The sequence below is a fragment of the Crinia signifera genome, chromosome 4 (genome assembly GCF_055691185.1).
Source record: "Crinia signifera chromosome 4, ASM5569118v1, whole genome shotgun sequence".
In the NCBI taxonomy this organism is placed as follows: domain Eukaryota; kingdom Metazoa; phylum Chordata; class Amphibia; order Anura; family Myobatrachidae; genus Crinia; species Crinia signifera.
Genome location: NC_139220.1, coordinates 217,939,586 through 217,954,095, shown reverse-complemented (window position 1 = coordinate 217,954,095; position 14,510 = coordinate 217,939,586). Strand labels below are relative to the sequence as shown.

At 44.1% G+C, this 14,510-nt stretch overlaps 1 protein-coding gene across 15 annotated transcripts in view; it reads left to right on the top strand.

Annotated features, from left to right (window-relative positions):
* Positions 1-14,510, top strand: part of TJP1 (tight junction protein 1) — a 418,488-nt gene that overhangs the window by 342,010 nt on the left and 61,968 nt on the right. For 14 of the 15 annotated variants that reach the window (XM_083183779.1, XM_083183785.1, XM_083183792.1 and 11 more), the window contains one exon: positions 2,155-2,211. In XM_083183779.1, the coding sequence (XP_083039905.1) occupies positions 2,155-2,211 (57 nt within the window). Of the gene's footprint in view, positions 1-1,218; positions 1,361-2,154; positions 2,212-14,510 lie in introns of those variants that run through there. The other variant, XM_083183790.1, reaches the window with a different exon arrangement.

The window sequence follows — 14,510 nt, the reverse complement described above, 5'->3', positions numbered from 1 at the left end:
CAGTCTAAACCCCAATAATCGATAAATATGTCCTATCTTTGTTGGTAATGATCAAAAGAAAAGTAAATAGATAGGGCATGTGTAGGGGCTATAGCGATATGCCGCTCGATGCGTCAATATCACCCAGCGATAAATATCCAGTATGCCTTTAAGGTGCCCTTCCTAGGCTGCAGAGTGTAGACTAATCAGCCTATTAGTTAATTAAGCAATGTTCTCAGGGACATATCTATTGCAGAAATTACTTGGAAAATGACTGTGGTGGCCATTTCCCCAGTGATTTAGTGCTGAAGCGCTGGCTTCAGGACTCCAGAGAGTTAAGTAAAATGATAGGGTATGGGTGAAAACCAGACCAGGACAAAACCGCCGGACCGGACAACAATCTCTGCATTTTTGGCTTGTAGCCTCCGGTGGTGGGGGGGGGGTGTCCTGTCCGTGGGGCTGCCTGTGACACCTGTCACCAGGTAGAGGAGGAGGGGTAGAATAAAGCCTCCCTGTATGGTCCGGGCATGTAGCAAAAACCGGACCACACGGGGAGGCTGTAATCTCCCCTCCCCCTATGTCCCTGGTGATAGCTATAACAGGGACCCCCCAGACAAGACACCCCCCCCCCCCCCGGACCCTACAAGCTCCTTACTGCAGATTTTGATGTCCTGTCCGGAGTGTAGTCCGGGTCCGGTTTTTACATAGTCCCAAAATTATATAAGGGCAGGGCCCGCTGATCCCAGGGGTCCGTGTGCGTTGTATCAATACGTTAGTTATCAGCCATCATCCTACATGGAACATTCATCTAATGTTCAATTAAGTTTGTCACATAAGTAGAACAAAACTAGGTATGTTAATGCGTGTATACAGTGCAGGTGTAGAAATTTGGGTGTTGAACAGCATATTCATGTGTAATAATGGGATGAAAGTTAGTGGTATACTGTGTACACTGCTTCCTCATGGCTGTTTCTGTAGTTCAGACTCAGAGGTGCCTCAGCCAGAGGCTTCGAAGAGACTGGTGTGGTGTTATCTACCGTGAAACTGGCGGCAGCAGCGTAGCACGACCGTGTCCCGCCTGTGGATGCATGATAATAAGATTATACTGATAGCTCAGCTCTTCACACCGGGAATTGCGGACATGGCGGGGCAGTGAGGGCAGCAGCAGCACGGGCGAGGCGCAGAGTATGGGCATGCGTCCGTTGTCAGTACGTAGCGTGTCCGTGCGCGGTGACGTCGGTGTAGCGGGCGGTCCAATAGGCGAGCTCAGCCCCCACCATCTCCCAGCGCCCACTGAACCCATCCAGTCCACGGGAGGAGCGGCGGCGGGCGCCGGGAGTTCGGGGCTGAGTTTCCCCACTGATCGTCCGGTTCCGCTCTGGTAAGTGACCGGCCGGCTCCCGGCCACCCGGTCTCCCCAGCACGGGTACAGGGCGGCGCTGTGGGCTCCGCTAAACCCAATGTTATTCTATGTAGTAGTACTAATATTATTACTGCCGCGGGCTGTATCCGGCAGTAACTCCGCAGGCCACCACGCCTAGGACAGGGGGAAAGATCTAGTAACCCGGCTACAGCGCAGCGTATGTCCCGTGTACTCGGTGGGGGCGATACTTCTATGCCGGGCGCCTGTAGCTGGGGTCAGGCTGGAGGTGCAGGGTGACAGCCGTGCCTGTAACACGCTGCCTAGCTACCCCAGCCCTGCTGTACATTGCTGCCCCTGCCTGGGTGACAGGAGGAGAGGTTCTCCGTTTTATATAGTGTGTGTGTGTGTGTGTGTGTGTGTGTGTGTGTGTGTGTGTGTGATGGGTCCTACTGTGTAGTTATATAAAGTTATATATATCTAGCTAAATGTTGATGTTCACAACATGGGACATCCTGGGATAATAAACTACTTAAGAACCTCATTAAACTTGATCAGAACATCAGATAAAACCGGTGCTCTCACGGACTGTTTTCACTGGCCACGCTTTGGGCAAGTTTACTCTTCCCAATAAATATTCCCATGGATAATTTTAGCCCAGGAGGTTCCATGTTCTGAACTTCAGCCATATATACTGTATGTATTGTGTGTGTCACTGTGTAGGTTACATTTTGTGCCATTGTATAAGTTACTGTGTGTGTCATTTGTATGAAACAATCATATGTTAAACTCTGTGTCCTGTGTTTTTCCTGCAGAATACGGTAATGGAAGAAACTGCGATATGGGAACAACAGACAGTGACGCTCCACAGGGTAAGTCAGCTACGAGTTAAATCTCCCTGCAGAACTCAGGATACTGGCTGCCACTGGAAACAATAGACAAAAGCCAGATGTCAGGAAGCAAAAAAGAAGGAAATAGGTTTTGTCCTTTTCCTTTTGTCAGGATTTGGTTGTAAACTTTGCACTGGTCATTTTTATTAATGTATAGTTTAGCAAATTGTCCATAGGCCAGGTAGGTGTACATAGGAGGCTACATTGGGTTATCACTGTACAGCAGAAGATGGTGCGCAGTGTTTTTCTGGCTCTTTGACACTTCCTATTTACACTACAAAATGTTTGTTATAATAATAGATTCTTCCATAATATTGGCTGTTCTATTTTAGGCTTTTTGGAGTGCTCTAATCAGTTTGTTACAGAATAATTTCCCCTAGCTTTAATTCAGTTTAACTGCATATCCCTTAATCCCAATTAATACACTGCAGTGTAGGATGGTTACATTTTTTTTTATTGACACTTGCACACTTCCTACAATCTCAGAGGACATAAGATATTCTAGTCTGGCACTTTGCAATAGCAGTTTAATAACCTGCTTGTGGTTGTTGTTTACATTTTCTATGGCTAGTAACGCAAATATTCATTACAATTTTCTATGGTGGAAAACATAATATATTCTCCACTGGTCAACTTGTGGCCCCTTAATATGCAGGGTGTCTGGCAATAACAACACTATATAGTATGTTTATCCAGTAATTGTGGATTGCAAGTATGGTATCAAGTAGAAAGATTTCTCTTGTAAGGCAAATGGGATGATGGTTTTTATATATTGATATTATTTCCCCTCCTCTATCACTTAGGCCAGTGGTTCTCAACCTCAGTCCTCAGGACCCCCCCAACAGTGCACATTTTCCAGGTCTCCACACATAATCACATGTATAATAATTAGCCCCACCTGTGATCTTTTTAAAATGTGTCGGTGAATGAGTGCACCTGCCGGGTTACCTGGAAAACATGTACTGTTGGGGGGTCCTAGGCTTTTTGAGCATGAGAAAAACTTTGAACTGCCCCCCCCCCCCCCTTCAGCTTCAAAAATCTACTGGATATGTGTTAAGGGACCTACACACTGGGAGATGTGCTGAGCAATCTGTCAGGGCCAGTGTTCTCTGTTAAGAATACTGGGCCTGCCCAGTGATTAAGTAGATTTATCCAGCATCCCGGATATTTAATCGCTGGTCGATAGTGACATGCCTGCCCACACATCGCTATGGGCCCTACACACACAATGATTTCAGGGCATATGCTAAGTGATGTAGTGAGATCGCTTAGAAAATGCCCTGAAAAAGCCCCGTGTGTACACCTCATTTAACTACCCCAAAAGTGGAGACGTTGCCCATAGCAACCTGTTGGTTTATAGCTAGCATTTCTAAAGGACATTCTATAAAATGGTTAGAAGCCTGCACATGCCCACAGGATCACTATGCGTGGGTTTATTTACTCTATTTAGGTGCATTTATCTATTTTCAGCAGTGGTAATATTTGTATTTGTTTATTCTGTTACTCCATTCTATAGCTTTTGCTACTTATGCTAGGGGGGTCGTTAAACATTTTTGACTTAACTGTTCAACCACTTCTAACTTAAAATTAGATTATGCCTCATATATAAAGGTGTAAGCATTAGGAGTTGTAACTCTGGTTTGTGTGTACACACTTGTACAATCATGACTATATTACAATTTAGACTATCTGCATACAATACATACAATTTAGACTATATACTGCAGATCTGCACTATTCTGGCTGCGATATGGGAGCGCGCATCGGCATCGCAAGGGTTAAAACATGTGCGATCTGCATGCGATCCAGATGAGATTTTGACTATATAGTCAAAATCTCATGCACATTGTACAAGTGTGTACACACCATTAGTTTTATCTTCTGCCTGCATGACTAGAGCTCAGTACTGAAGGTGCTGGCGTTATTTGGGGATGCAAATTAAGATGATTTTACATGTTGTAGGGTTGCTTTCAGAACATCTTTCAGCGCCTTGTTAAAGACTAGGGCAAAGGACAGCTTTTTTTTTTTTTTTTGTATTCATTAAAAAGGCAACAAGTATTGACACCTGTTTGAAATTGTCATTATTTTGTTGTGTCGTGATCTTTAAGTAGTATGTAATTTTTATTAATAATGAGGTACCAATGTCTTCATTTTGTTGACATGTTTAATGATTTTCATTTGTTATTCCTTAAAGAAAGGTGTATATATCACTGTTTTTGAAAGTGAACTTCCTGTAAAATATATATATATATATATATATATATATATATATATATATATATATATATATATATATATATATATATATATATTTTATTTCCACGAGAGGGAGCAGCACTCGGTCAGTGAAAACACGATACACAGGATTCTGCAACGTTTCGATGTTTTATTTTACATCGTCTTCAGGCAACAAGTCAAGTGTCTTGTTGCCTGAAGACGATGTAAAATAAAACATGGAAACGTTGCAGAATCCTGTGTATCGTGTTTTCACTGACCGAGTGCCGCTCCCTCTCGTGGAATATATATGTGGGGTTCCTCCTGAACCACCCTTGGTCCAGGCACCGGTACCATTACACTGATCAAGCAAGCGAGTGTGCTGCCCTTCCAGGACTATATCTATATCTATATATATATATATCTATATCTATCCTATCCTAAATCTGTCAAATATCCCAATTTATTTGCCTTTCCCCTATGCACAGAGTAGGGTCATGTTATGCTGATTCAGCTTTGGAGCACACCCTTGATTGCGGTTAAAACAAATTGGCTTCCATATGATGTAAAGTATAAAAAGTTGTATTTCTGCACCTGATATTTGTAATAAAAGCTGCTTTGTAGGTAATTGGTAGTTTAAAGTAAATAAACAAAGCGCTAAAATGTATATATAAGAGATTACAGTACCAATGCTTAAAGCTTTTTGGAAGTTGTGCAAAGGTTTGGAGTTTGCATGCTCCAGATAAAAGATTTTATTTTTTTCCGTGCAATAGTGGAAACTACCTTTCCGTTACTATGTATCGGGGTCACGGCTCGTTTCTCTGTCTTCTGCCTACGGCTTCAGCCACTTGTGCGACCGCTTCCAGCGTTAGCGGCTTCAGCCACTTGTTCGGCTACTTCCAGTCCGGTCCGAGATTAATTCAATGACCTCCATTCTATACAAATCGTTGTCTCTCCAAGATGGCAATATTAATAATTCGTCTGGCTGGCTCTAGGGGCAAAGCTCCTCAGCTCACGACAGCCAGCCAGTCAATGCAGCCATCCAGCCGAATTATACATAATTTATATCAGATGCAGCTTTATTTGGCCAGGTATGCTTGCGTATACTAGGAATTGGATTCGGATTGCTGTGCACCAGCCAGTTAGGAACAGTTAAACAGTGACTGGGCAGATCTATATAACACTTATTACACTAGAAGCACCCTGGGGCGGGATCATGGACAGGGGAGACAGAGGGAACATATTTGCTGAGCTGCACAGTACCTAGGCAGTCTGTCAGCGGCAAGTGCAAGAAAAGTGACTCAGTGATAAAAGTGCGCACACAAAACTTTAGAGCAGCTTAATACAATCCACAGGTGTTATTCTATAAACACCTTAAAGAAACAGAGTGTAAGGCAAAAATGTGGAATAGTTTTTAAGCGCTGAAAAGGTTCTCCTTAATATACAGTCACCAAGTCAATCGAATTGGATCCTGAGCAGGCAATTTGTCAATTAATCCAGGCAATTAGTCCAAATGCTTGTATCCTCCATATATGTAAAAGAAAGAAAAGTGCAAATAGTGCATAACGTTTTAAAACAACAAGTCTCTGTGGCAAGGCACGCCATTTGGCCTTGCCACAGAGACTCTGATCCCCCGTTTGGACTCCAGGAGCATCAGTCACATTTGGACGGCGTCCCCCAGTTCCGGAACTGGATCGCGTGTTCCTCTGGACTTCTGTGTTCCTGCTGTGCCCCGGGTTTTAACCTATTGCCTTATTATTCCTCCCAAATTGTAAGTGCAAACTCATAATAAAACTTGTTGTTTTAAAACGTTATGCACTATTTGCACTTTTCTTTCTTTTACATATATGGAGGATACAAGCATTTGGACTAATTGCCTGGATTAATTGACAAATTGCCTGCTCAGGATCCAATTCGATTGACTTGGTGACTGTATATTAAGGAGAACCTTTTCAGCGCTTAAAAACTATTCCACATTTTTGCCTTACAGTCTGTCAGCGGCGCCACATTGCTAGGTAACAAGTGAACAGGGCAGATATAGAACACGTACAGATGCATACGGATGTGCACTAGATGGTCATGGTCACGACAGGGGAGACACGGGGAACCTTTTTGTCTGAGCATCACAGTTCCTAGGCAGCTATCGGCTGCGACATCTTGGTCATTGCTACCCACGGGCATCTGTAGAAGGGCTCAACAGGCCATCTCCCCTTCAGCACATCATAGGAGTCAGGGCATCGTGTCAAGGCTCCTGGCTGGAGCCAGCGCATGGAGATTCAGTGATGCCGGGGACCGGAGTTAAGCCCTCGCTGGGCTGAGGTCCACCGCCGCTGCCCCTGATGCAGGAGCCATACTTCCTCTCGGGGCTTCTCCCGTGGTTTCACCTGGAGCTGGAACACTGATTGGGGGGAGGCAGGCAGGCTCTCTTGGTTCCCCAGAGGTCTTTCCCTGGGCCGGTGCTCCCTCTTCTGGTGATCCTTTGGCCAGGGGGGTGTCACAGAGACTCCGTCGGGTTTTCCTCTGTTTGAGATGTACCTGGGCAACTTGGACGTGATCTCCTCTGTGGCGACAGGGTCACCAATCTTACTGATGGGGGTCATGGCCACTGCCTGTCTCTGGACCGGGGACTGCCGCATCCTGCGCTGGGGGCACTTGGCACTCTGCGTCACCGACGCACCTTCCTCCTCCGGATGTCAGCACTCCAAAGCGTCCCTTCTCTCGGGGGCTTGGGGATGGGAGATCCGAAGATAGGAGATGGGAGCTCCACTTGTATGCGACCATCCCACCAGTATTCTCTACTATGGCAAAATCTTCTGAAGCATGCAAACTCCAAATTGCTGCACAAGCTGTAAACATTGGTATTGCACTCTTTGATATTCAATTTAATTTTGGCTTTTAAATGATCTATTCAGTTTTCTTTTTTCCCCACATATTCTATTCCTCACATATTGTTGAGGTGCAGGAAAAAAAATGTGTCAAACATTGAAAGTACTTTTAGATGGGTTTAGCCACTTTGCCCAGTTTAATCCGGAGCTATTTGTTGCATGAAATGCTACTGGCCGGGCGCCTGATCGAAGCAACCATTTAATAGGTCCGATTAATACCTTTTCGTTTAGACTGCCAACAGGGGCATGTGCCACTTTTGAATTTGAGCCCTTATTCCTAAGCTTGCTCGTCTATAGTTCATTAAGATGGAGTGATACATAGAGACTATAAATAACTAAGGGTGGCATTCAATGCCGCAACAAGGGGTTCTCTACGGCATGGATGGCTTATTTTCAGCGAGGAAAAGTCATCCTCGCTGTCAAACTCCTTTGCCATATTCAATATTAGGGAGAAATCCTCACCGTCGAAGATCCCCTTATAAATGGAGAGGTTTGTGGTGAGCCCCCCCCCCCTTTAATGGCCACACTTGCCGATTCCACCTCGCCAAAAGAAACCAGCGAGGTGGAAACGGTGAGTGAAGGGGATAGTTGAATACTGTGACAGCGAGCTATCGCCACTGCTCGCCGTCATAGATCCCCATCAGAGCATTCAATACCTCTAAAAAACTTGATAACTGTTAATAACAAAAAAAAATTCTGTGTATGTGAAATAATTTACATTTGGCTTTAAATGGCCATGTAACAGATTCTAATGTTGGAAGTTAGATGATGAATTCAAAGCAGCCCTTAAATGACATTGGGCTTTGGTAGTGTTCTCTAATTGAAAATCTCTAGATTTTATCCCTCCCCCCCCCCCCCCCCTCTTTTTCTTTAGTACTTAACTGCTTTTCTTTTGCCTTGAGGTTTATTTTACTTTATTACCCCAGATGCTTCCTGCATTGTTTTGCTGTTCGAGTTATGTGGTTGAGAAGTTTGGCCAAGCAGTAGCTTGTTACAATGCATGTGCTTCATATGAGACCGCTGTGCTTGTAAATAAACGGTGATGCTGTGCTCTTGTAGCAAGAACAATAGATCCTTTATTGCAGATGTCTGTGTTCAGAAACAACAATTTGCATTGTGTGAACTGGCAAACGGGTGAAAGGTCATTTAAGCAAGCTTTATCCACGTGTTTGCTGCTCAGTGGTGTTAATCCATATATGTAGTAAACTTGAATTGATGAGCCATAACATTTAATACCACATACCTAACCATTTTTAGGTCCCCCCTCTTCTTGCCAAAACAGCTCCGACTTGAACAAAACCATTGAGGGTATCCTGTGGTATCTGGCATCAAGACATCAGCAGCAGATTCTTTAACCGATAGACCCCATACACACTGGAGGATGTTGTGAAATATATTGTTTAGAAAGGGGCTTCTGAGCGACATCTATCACAATCTCGTCTAGTGCTTACACTTGCACCTCTTGTAATCTGTCTGTCTCCCCTTCCTACTAGATTGTAAGCTCCTCCGAGTAGGGCCCTCTTCCCTCCTGTTGTCAAAGCCCACTTCTCTTCACATTTCACTCACAGCTCTCCTTTACTCCAACACTCAGTGACCATCTTCATACTCATCTCCATCATTGGCCTCAAGCCTCTAGTTGTATGTTGATTGGGTCCTCACTACTTACATTTAAGCTGTAATGTGTATTGAACTGTGGTGCTCTTTATTTGTACTGTATTTTTGTTATTTATTCAATGTTATGCCAAGTTTTTGTCTCCCTGTATTGTTCCTTTGTACGGCGCTGCGAAACACCTGTGGCGCCTTATAAATAAAATTATAACAATAATAATAATAATATAGTTAACGATGCACAGTCCGGCACATCATTAATGATTGAGCTCAGCTGAACATGCAGGTTAATTTGGCTATATAGTCAAATGACCTACGTGTTCACCGGGTCATGGTAATGTCACTGATCTCGTTTACTGTTCTCGTTCAGTGTGTTTTCACAATGTCGGGACCCACGGACAATGTTATTAAATCGTAAGCTCGCTCAAAGCAAAGCGTGTGCGTGTGTGTGTGTGTGTGTGTGTGTGTGTGTGAGAGAGAGACAGAGATGTAGTTTCACTCGCTGCCAACAAATGGCAGTGTTTCGAAGACACACAAATGGACACTAGACCTATATATATGTAGATGATTGTCATATATGGCTTCCATGACTCAGACTTGTTTTTCCCACAGATTCTCGATTTTGGCCAAGTCGATGCCATGAACTTTCTTACATGTCAAAGTAGCATCCACATGAATGCCATGATCCACAGCAGTGGTAGCCAACTCCAGTCCTCGAGAGCAGTTCACATTTTCCAGACAACCTAGCTGCTGCAAAGGTGCACTCATTACCCACTGACACATTTTAAAAGATCCACAGGTGGTGCTAATTACTTCACTTGTGATTCTGTGAGGAGATCTGGAAAACATGCACTGTTGGTAGCTCTCGAGGACTCGAGTTGGCTACCCCAGATCCACAGTTTCCCAGCAGAACATTGTCCAGAGCATTACATTGCCTCTCTTGGCTTGCCTTCTTCCAGCTGTGCATCCAGGTCCAATCTCTTTCTTCGATGCATACAGAAACACACACACCCAGCTGGCCACAGGATGATAAAGAAAATGTGATGCATACACATCTGACCATTTCTAATGCTCTTGTGCACATTATAGGCACTTTAAGGAGGATAGGGGTCAGCATGGGCACTCTGATCAGTCTGTGTCTGCACGGTTCTGTCTGCAGCAAGCTGTGTTGCACTATGTGTTCTGGAAACTTTCTATCTTACAGCACATAGTCTATCAGAAACTAGTGTTATTTGCTGTGTGATCGGACCAGACGGGATGCATTTATAATCCTGGTGGTCAGAGCAGCAAAACTTTGACATGGGTGAAAATGCCGATTTCAAAATCCCAGCTGCCGGTAACATAAGTATGCTGGGTGGGTTAGGGTCAGGCTGGGAAGGGGGTAGAGGATTGGGTGGTGGTAAAGGTTTAGGCAGTAGGGTATGACTTGGGGTTAGGTTTAAATTGCAGGGAGGGTTAGGCTGCAATCAGGAAGAGTTAGGTGGGATAGCGATAACTTTCTTACGGGGCCCCTATCAGGATTCTCTACATTGTGATGCCAGAGTTGGTCTCTTGACTGCCAGCATCCCCACCACTAGTATATCGTATATATCCTGAAGAGACATGCTAGTATTTACTCCCCATGCATCCTAGTGAGCCTTTGACTCTATTGATAAAACAATTGTCCTTCCTTGAACCACTTTTTGTATAACTTATGGTGTTTTATTTTTTGTCCTAGCAGGATAGACCGTGCAAGCACAGATCGCACAGCACACATCGCAGTGTACCGAATGTGTGCTGAAAGATCGTGCTTTAGCCTGGCGCTCAGCACAGGCTTCCCCGTCGCCCGTGTGGAGGGGGCATTACAAACCTATGTTGCATGCCCTGCTTATGAGAGCTTACAATATAAATGGAGCAGGAAATATGTGGGTGATGGAGGGGAGAGACAGTGAGCATAGAGCAGTGGAATGACGATATTAAGAAGACCAAGAGGGAAAATGGTTTACTGACTGCGAATAAAAAGGATTTTGTTGGTACAGAGGAGTAAGATAAGTGACATGCATGCACAGTGGCAATTTCTTGTGAGCCGGCTATCTATGCAACATGTAAGACCAAAGGCTACAATGGGCTATCGCCATCTTTAGATGGATGTAGCTGTGAAGGTCAAATAGATCTGGCAGCATCGGGTGTGGTATATGTTCCCGACAGTCATTTGCCCGATGTCGGGATTCCGACTAGCCGGACTCCGACAGCGGAGCAAGCACAACAAAGCCGCTGTGGGCACGGTGGCTCGCTACGCTCACCACCTATTCTATTCTCCCTCTATGGGGGTTGTGGACACCCACGAGGGAGATTAGCCGGTGGCCTTTTGGGACCCCGAGTGTCGGGGTTTTGACTGTCTGGAAACTCTCCGGCAGCATCGAACCCCCCCCCCCCCCCTTCCCAAAGAAAACAGGTGGATGTGGCTGCTGGCGGGCATGTTGACATCTCCGCAGGCATTGGAGATATTTGCTGCATTTAGTGGATAATTAATATTTACTTGTGTTTTTGGGAAAATGGCTTCAAATATTTTTGATAAAGCAACTTGGAGATGTTATGATGTTACTGATTATGGATCTTATTCTGGTCCATTTGCAGCTGGCGTTCGCACAGGGACCGATGTTTGGCGTATATGCAGCCGCATTTCTGTGCATGGGCATACGCCGGGTGCATGCGGCCACTGTGAACAAACTTCGCCAGGTGCACACACCTAAGACTGGTGGAGGGCGTGGGGCGGCGGTGAATAGTTGCTCCGTGGAACACCCAACATTTCATGGGCGTTTTTATGTCAACGTTGGGTGTTCCCATGGAAATCACTGGGTGACGTGGGCGCCGGGGGTGGGCAGCCCACATCTGACATCATCGTATGTCAGCTGCCCGCCCAGTTCCTCCCTAATGTGCATGCATATATAAGGGACCTTAAAGTCACTTTACATATGTATGTACGCACCACATCTTTCGATGGTCAGCTACCATCGAAGGATGTAACAGGTTCCCCCTGCCATATGAATTGATGTAAAATATCCATTTGCAGCCCCTGCGAACATATGCAGCGTGTGAGGGGGGTGGCGTACCAGCATTCTCAGGGCGGGTTCTGGTTGACTCTCAAGGGTGCAAATTCATATCTGAGCGAATCAACCAGGATATTCCCCAAGGTGTGTAAAGATGGTAGGTGCTACATGTGTGGTCTGTTACTTTCATTAGCGGGTACCAAATAAAAAGGTTTTAACATTTTCCTGGCTCCTAGATTCTAAAATGGATTTTGAGACTAAGTATGGGATCATCACCTATGTATTGTACACTTAGCCGTCGTTTTCTGAGGTAAAAAACCCTGCGCAGATGCATATATTATTATGTAGACCCTTACTACGGTTTCAGAACCTACTGCTCCAACAGATTAGCCTCACAATGACTCATTTTAATGGTTGATATATAAATTAGCAGTTGTTACCAATGTTTCCGTATTTTTCCCCTCCCCACTCGGAACAACTTTATTTTCTTGATTCCTGTATATGTTAAAATTATAATTTTAGTTAAATCTATTTACCTACCCATATGTATTTACTTTCTTTCTCTGTTCAGCTCCCATAAATGGCATGCAAATTACTGTAATTTCAAGAAAATCTACAAATACTGAAAGTCGTAATTTACTGTCTAGACAGCAACATACCCTTTTATTATTTTGTTGAAGGTAATCCTTAAATGCATGTTTCAAACAGAACTGTGAGCAACAAAGTTATCGATGTGAGGTGCTTCGCTTTAAAGAGACTACATTCAAATAAAAGAAATGGTTCCCTTTATTGTCTATTCAGTTTTCATGCTACTATGTTTTTTATGGTTGGAAAAAGTTTGTCTCCATAGAAGTAGTACACACATACTTTACTTTGGTATCTGGATGGCTGCTAGACCATGTATGGGCGGTCCGTGAATAGGTTGACATTGGCAAAAGGTTCATATGAGTATTTCATGATTTTCCTTTTTTTTTTTTTTTGCATTTTCAAGCTTGACCATTCTCACAGTCTCCCATTGGGAATAGTAAAGTGTGCTGTGCAGAGCGAGGCACCCGAAGCATTGCAAGCTTTTGGTGTCGATCCATTGACTTTCTACCTAGATGTTGTCTGTGAGCTAATCCATCCCCCTAAACCGCTTTCTTGTACACAGGCTAGAAGCATTCACTTCCAGTGGCCCAGGCTCTACCCAGTAGAACTACTGTATGTGAATATCCCATACATTACTATTTAGAAGGGACTGTAATATAGAAATACACTGTAAGCCACATACAGCTTTTCGCACCTATGTTAAGTAGGTTATGGGTCATTAGGTTGACGTGCATTGAGACAATCCACCTGAGGCCGACACATGGAAAAGGTTGACAATGGGAATGTCGACATTCAAAAAGTTGATATGGGGTTTTCACTTTTTTGTCCCTAATGTCGACAGTCGAGATTGACACCTATCCCTGTACTGCAAGCTTGCCATGCTACGGGCGCGGTGCCTCGCTGCGTTTGGCACACTATTTTTTTTCCCACCACACCAAAGTGGAAGGTAGGGCATGAAATTCTGCCTGTCGGCTAAAAAAGTGATAAATTCATGTCGACCTTTTGACAGTCAGCATTACCATTGTATACCTGGTGTGTGTGTGAGAATCAGCCTTAAAACTTCAATGGTCTCTCCCTATCCGTGCCTAGGGCAGTTAAGTTGCAGTAAGCCCACGGGCTGCATTTACCAGAGAATACGGTTTGTATACTTATGAGATACAGGTTGAAATCTGTGGCAAGTAGGGCATTCAACCCTTACCACAGCTGCTGCGGCATATTAATCCTGATTTCCCGAAATCTAACTTGGAGTCTATTGGTTAATGTGTTATCAGCAGGCTTATCATGAGCAAATGGGCTTTTTATAGTTGAATAGCTCCAGGTGTTAAAGCCTGTCATTTGTAATGCTGCTAATTGAATACAGTCCTAGACGATCACCTTTATGTAGAAACCTATTATTGGCCAATGGAAAAGAACATGCACAAATGTATCTATTCAGACTTTATTTTTATAATGTTTTTTTTCTTTTATATCTTACATATATAACAAAAGTGTGTTTTACATGCTTTTATTGGGTGAGGATTAATTTGGCAGTCATACGGGCAATAAGGTGGAAAGGTAGTCCGTTAAATGGTGTATATTGACTTAGGTTAACAAGGTCAAAAGGTCACCATGCAAATCGTTGACACAGAAAAGATCAACACTTTTTTTGTTTTGTTTTAACCATAAACCTGACAGCCCAATCTCCCATCAATTGCCAACCATCACCTCTGGCAGCTATGTCCAGCTAGCATTATTAGGGCTTCCCCTGTTTCACCTACTCTATTTCATCCTTCCATGCCTAATGGCTCATATTGGAGTGCTGCCTGTGGTCAGCCATGCGTGTCTAAATAGGCTAAATAGACAACAGGCTGATCACTGAGCAAAAAATATATTTAAAATTCTGGCCTCCTGCTGCAGTGGATCAATGTGTGTCTCTTGTCAGCTGATGGTGATAAACACTCACTTTACAGCACTTATT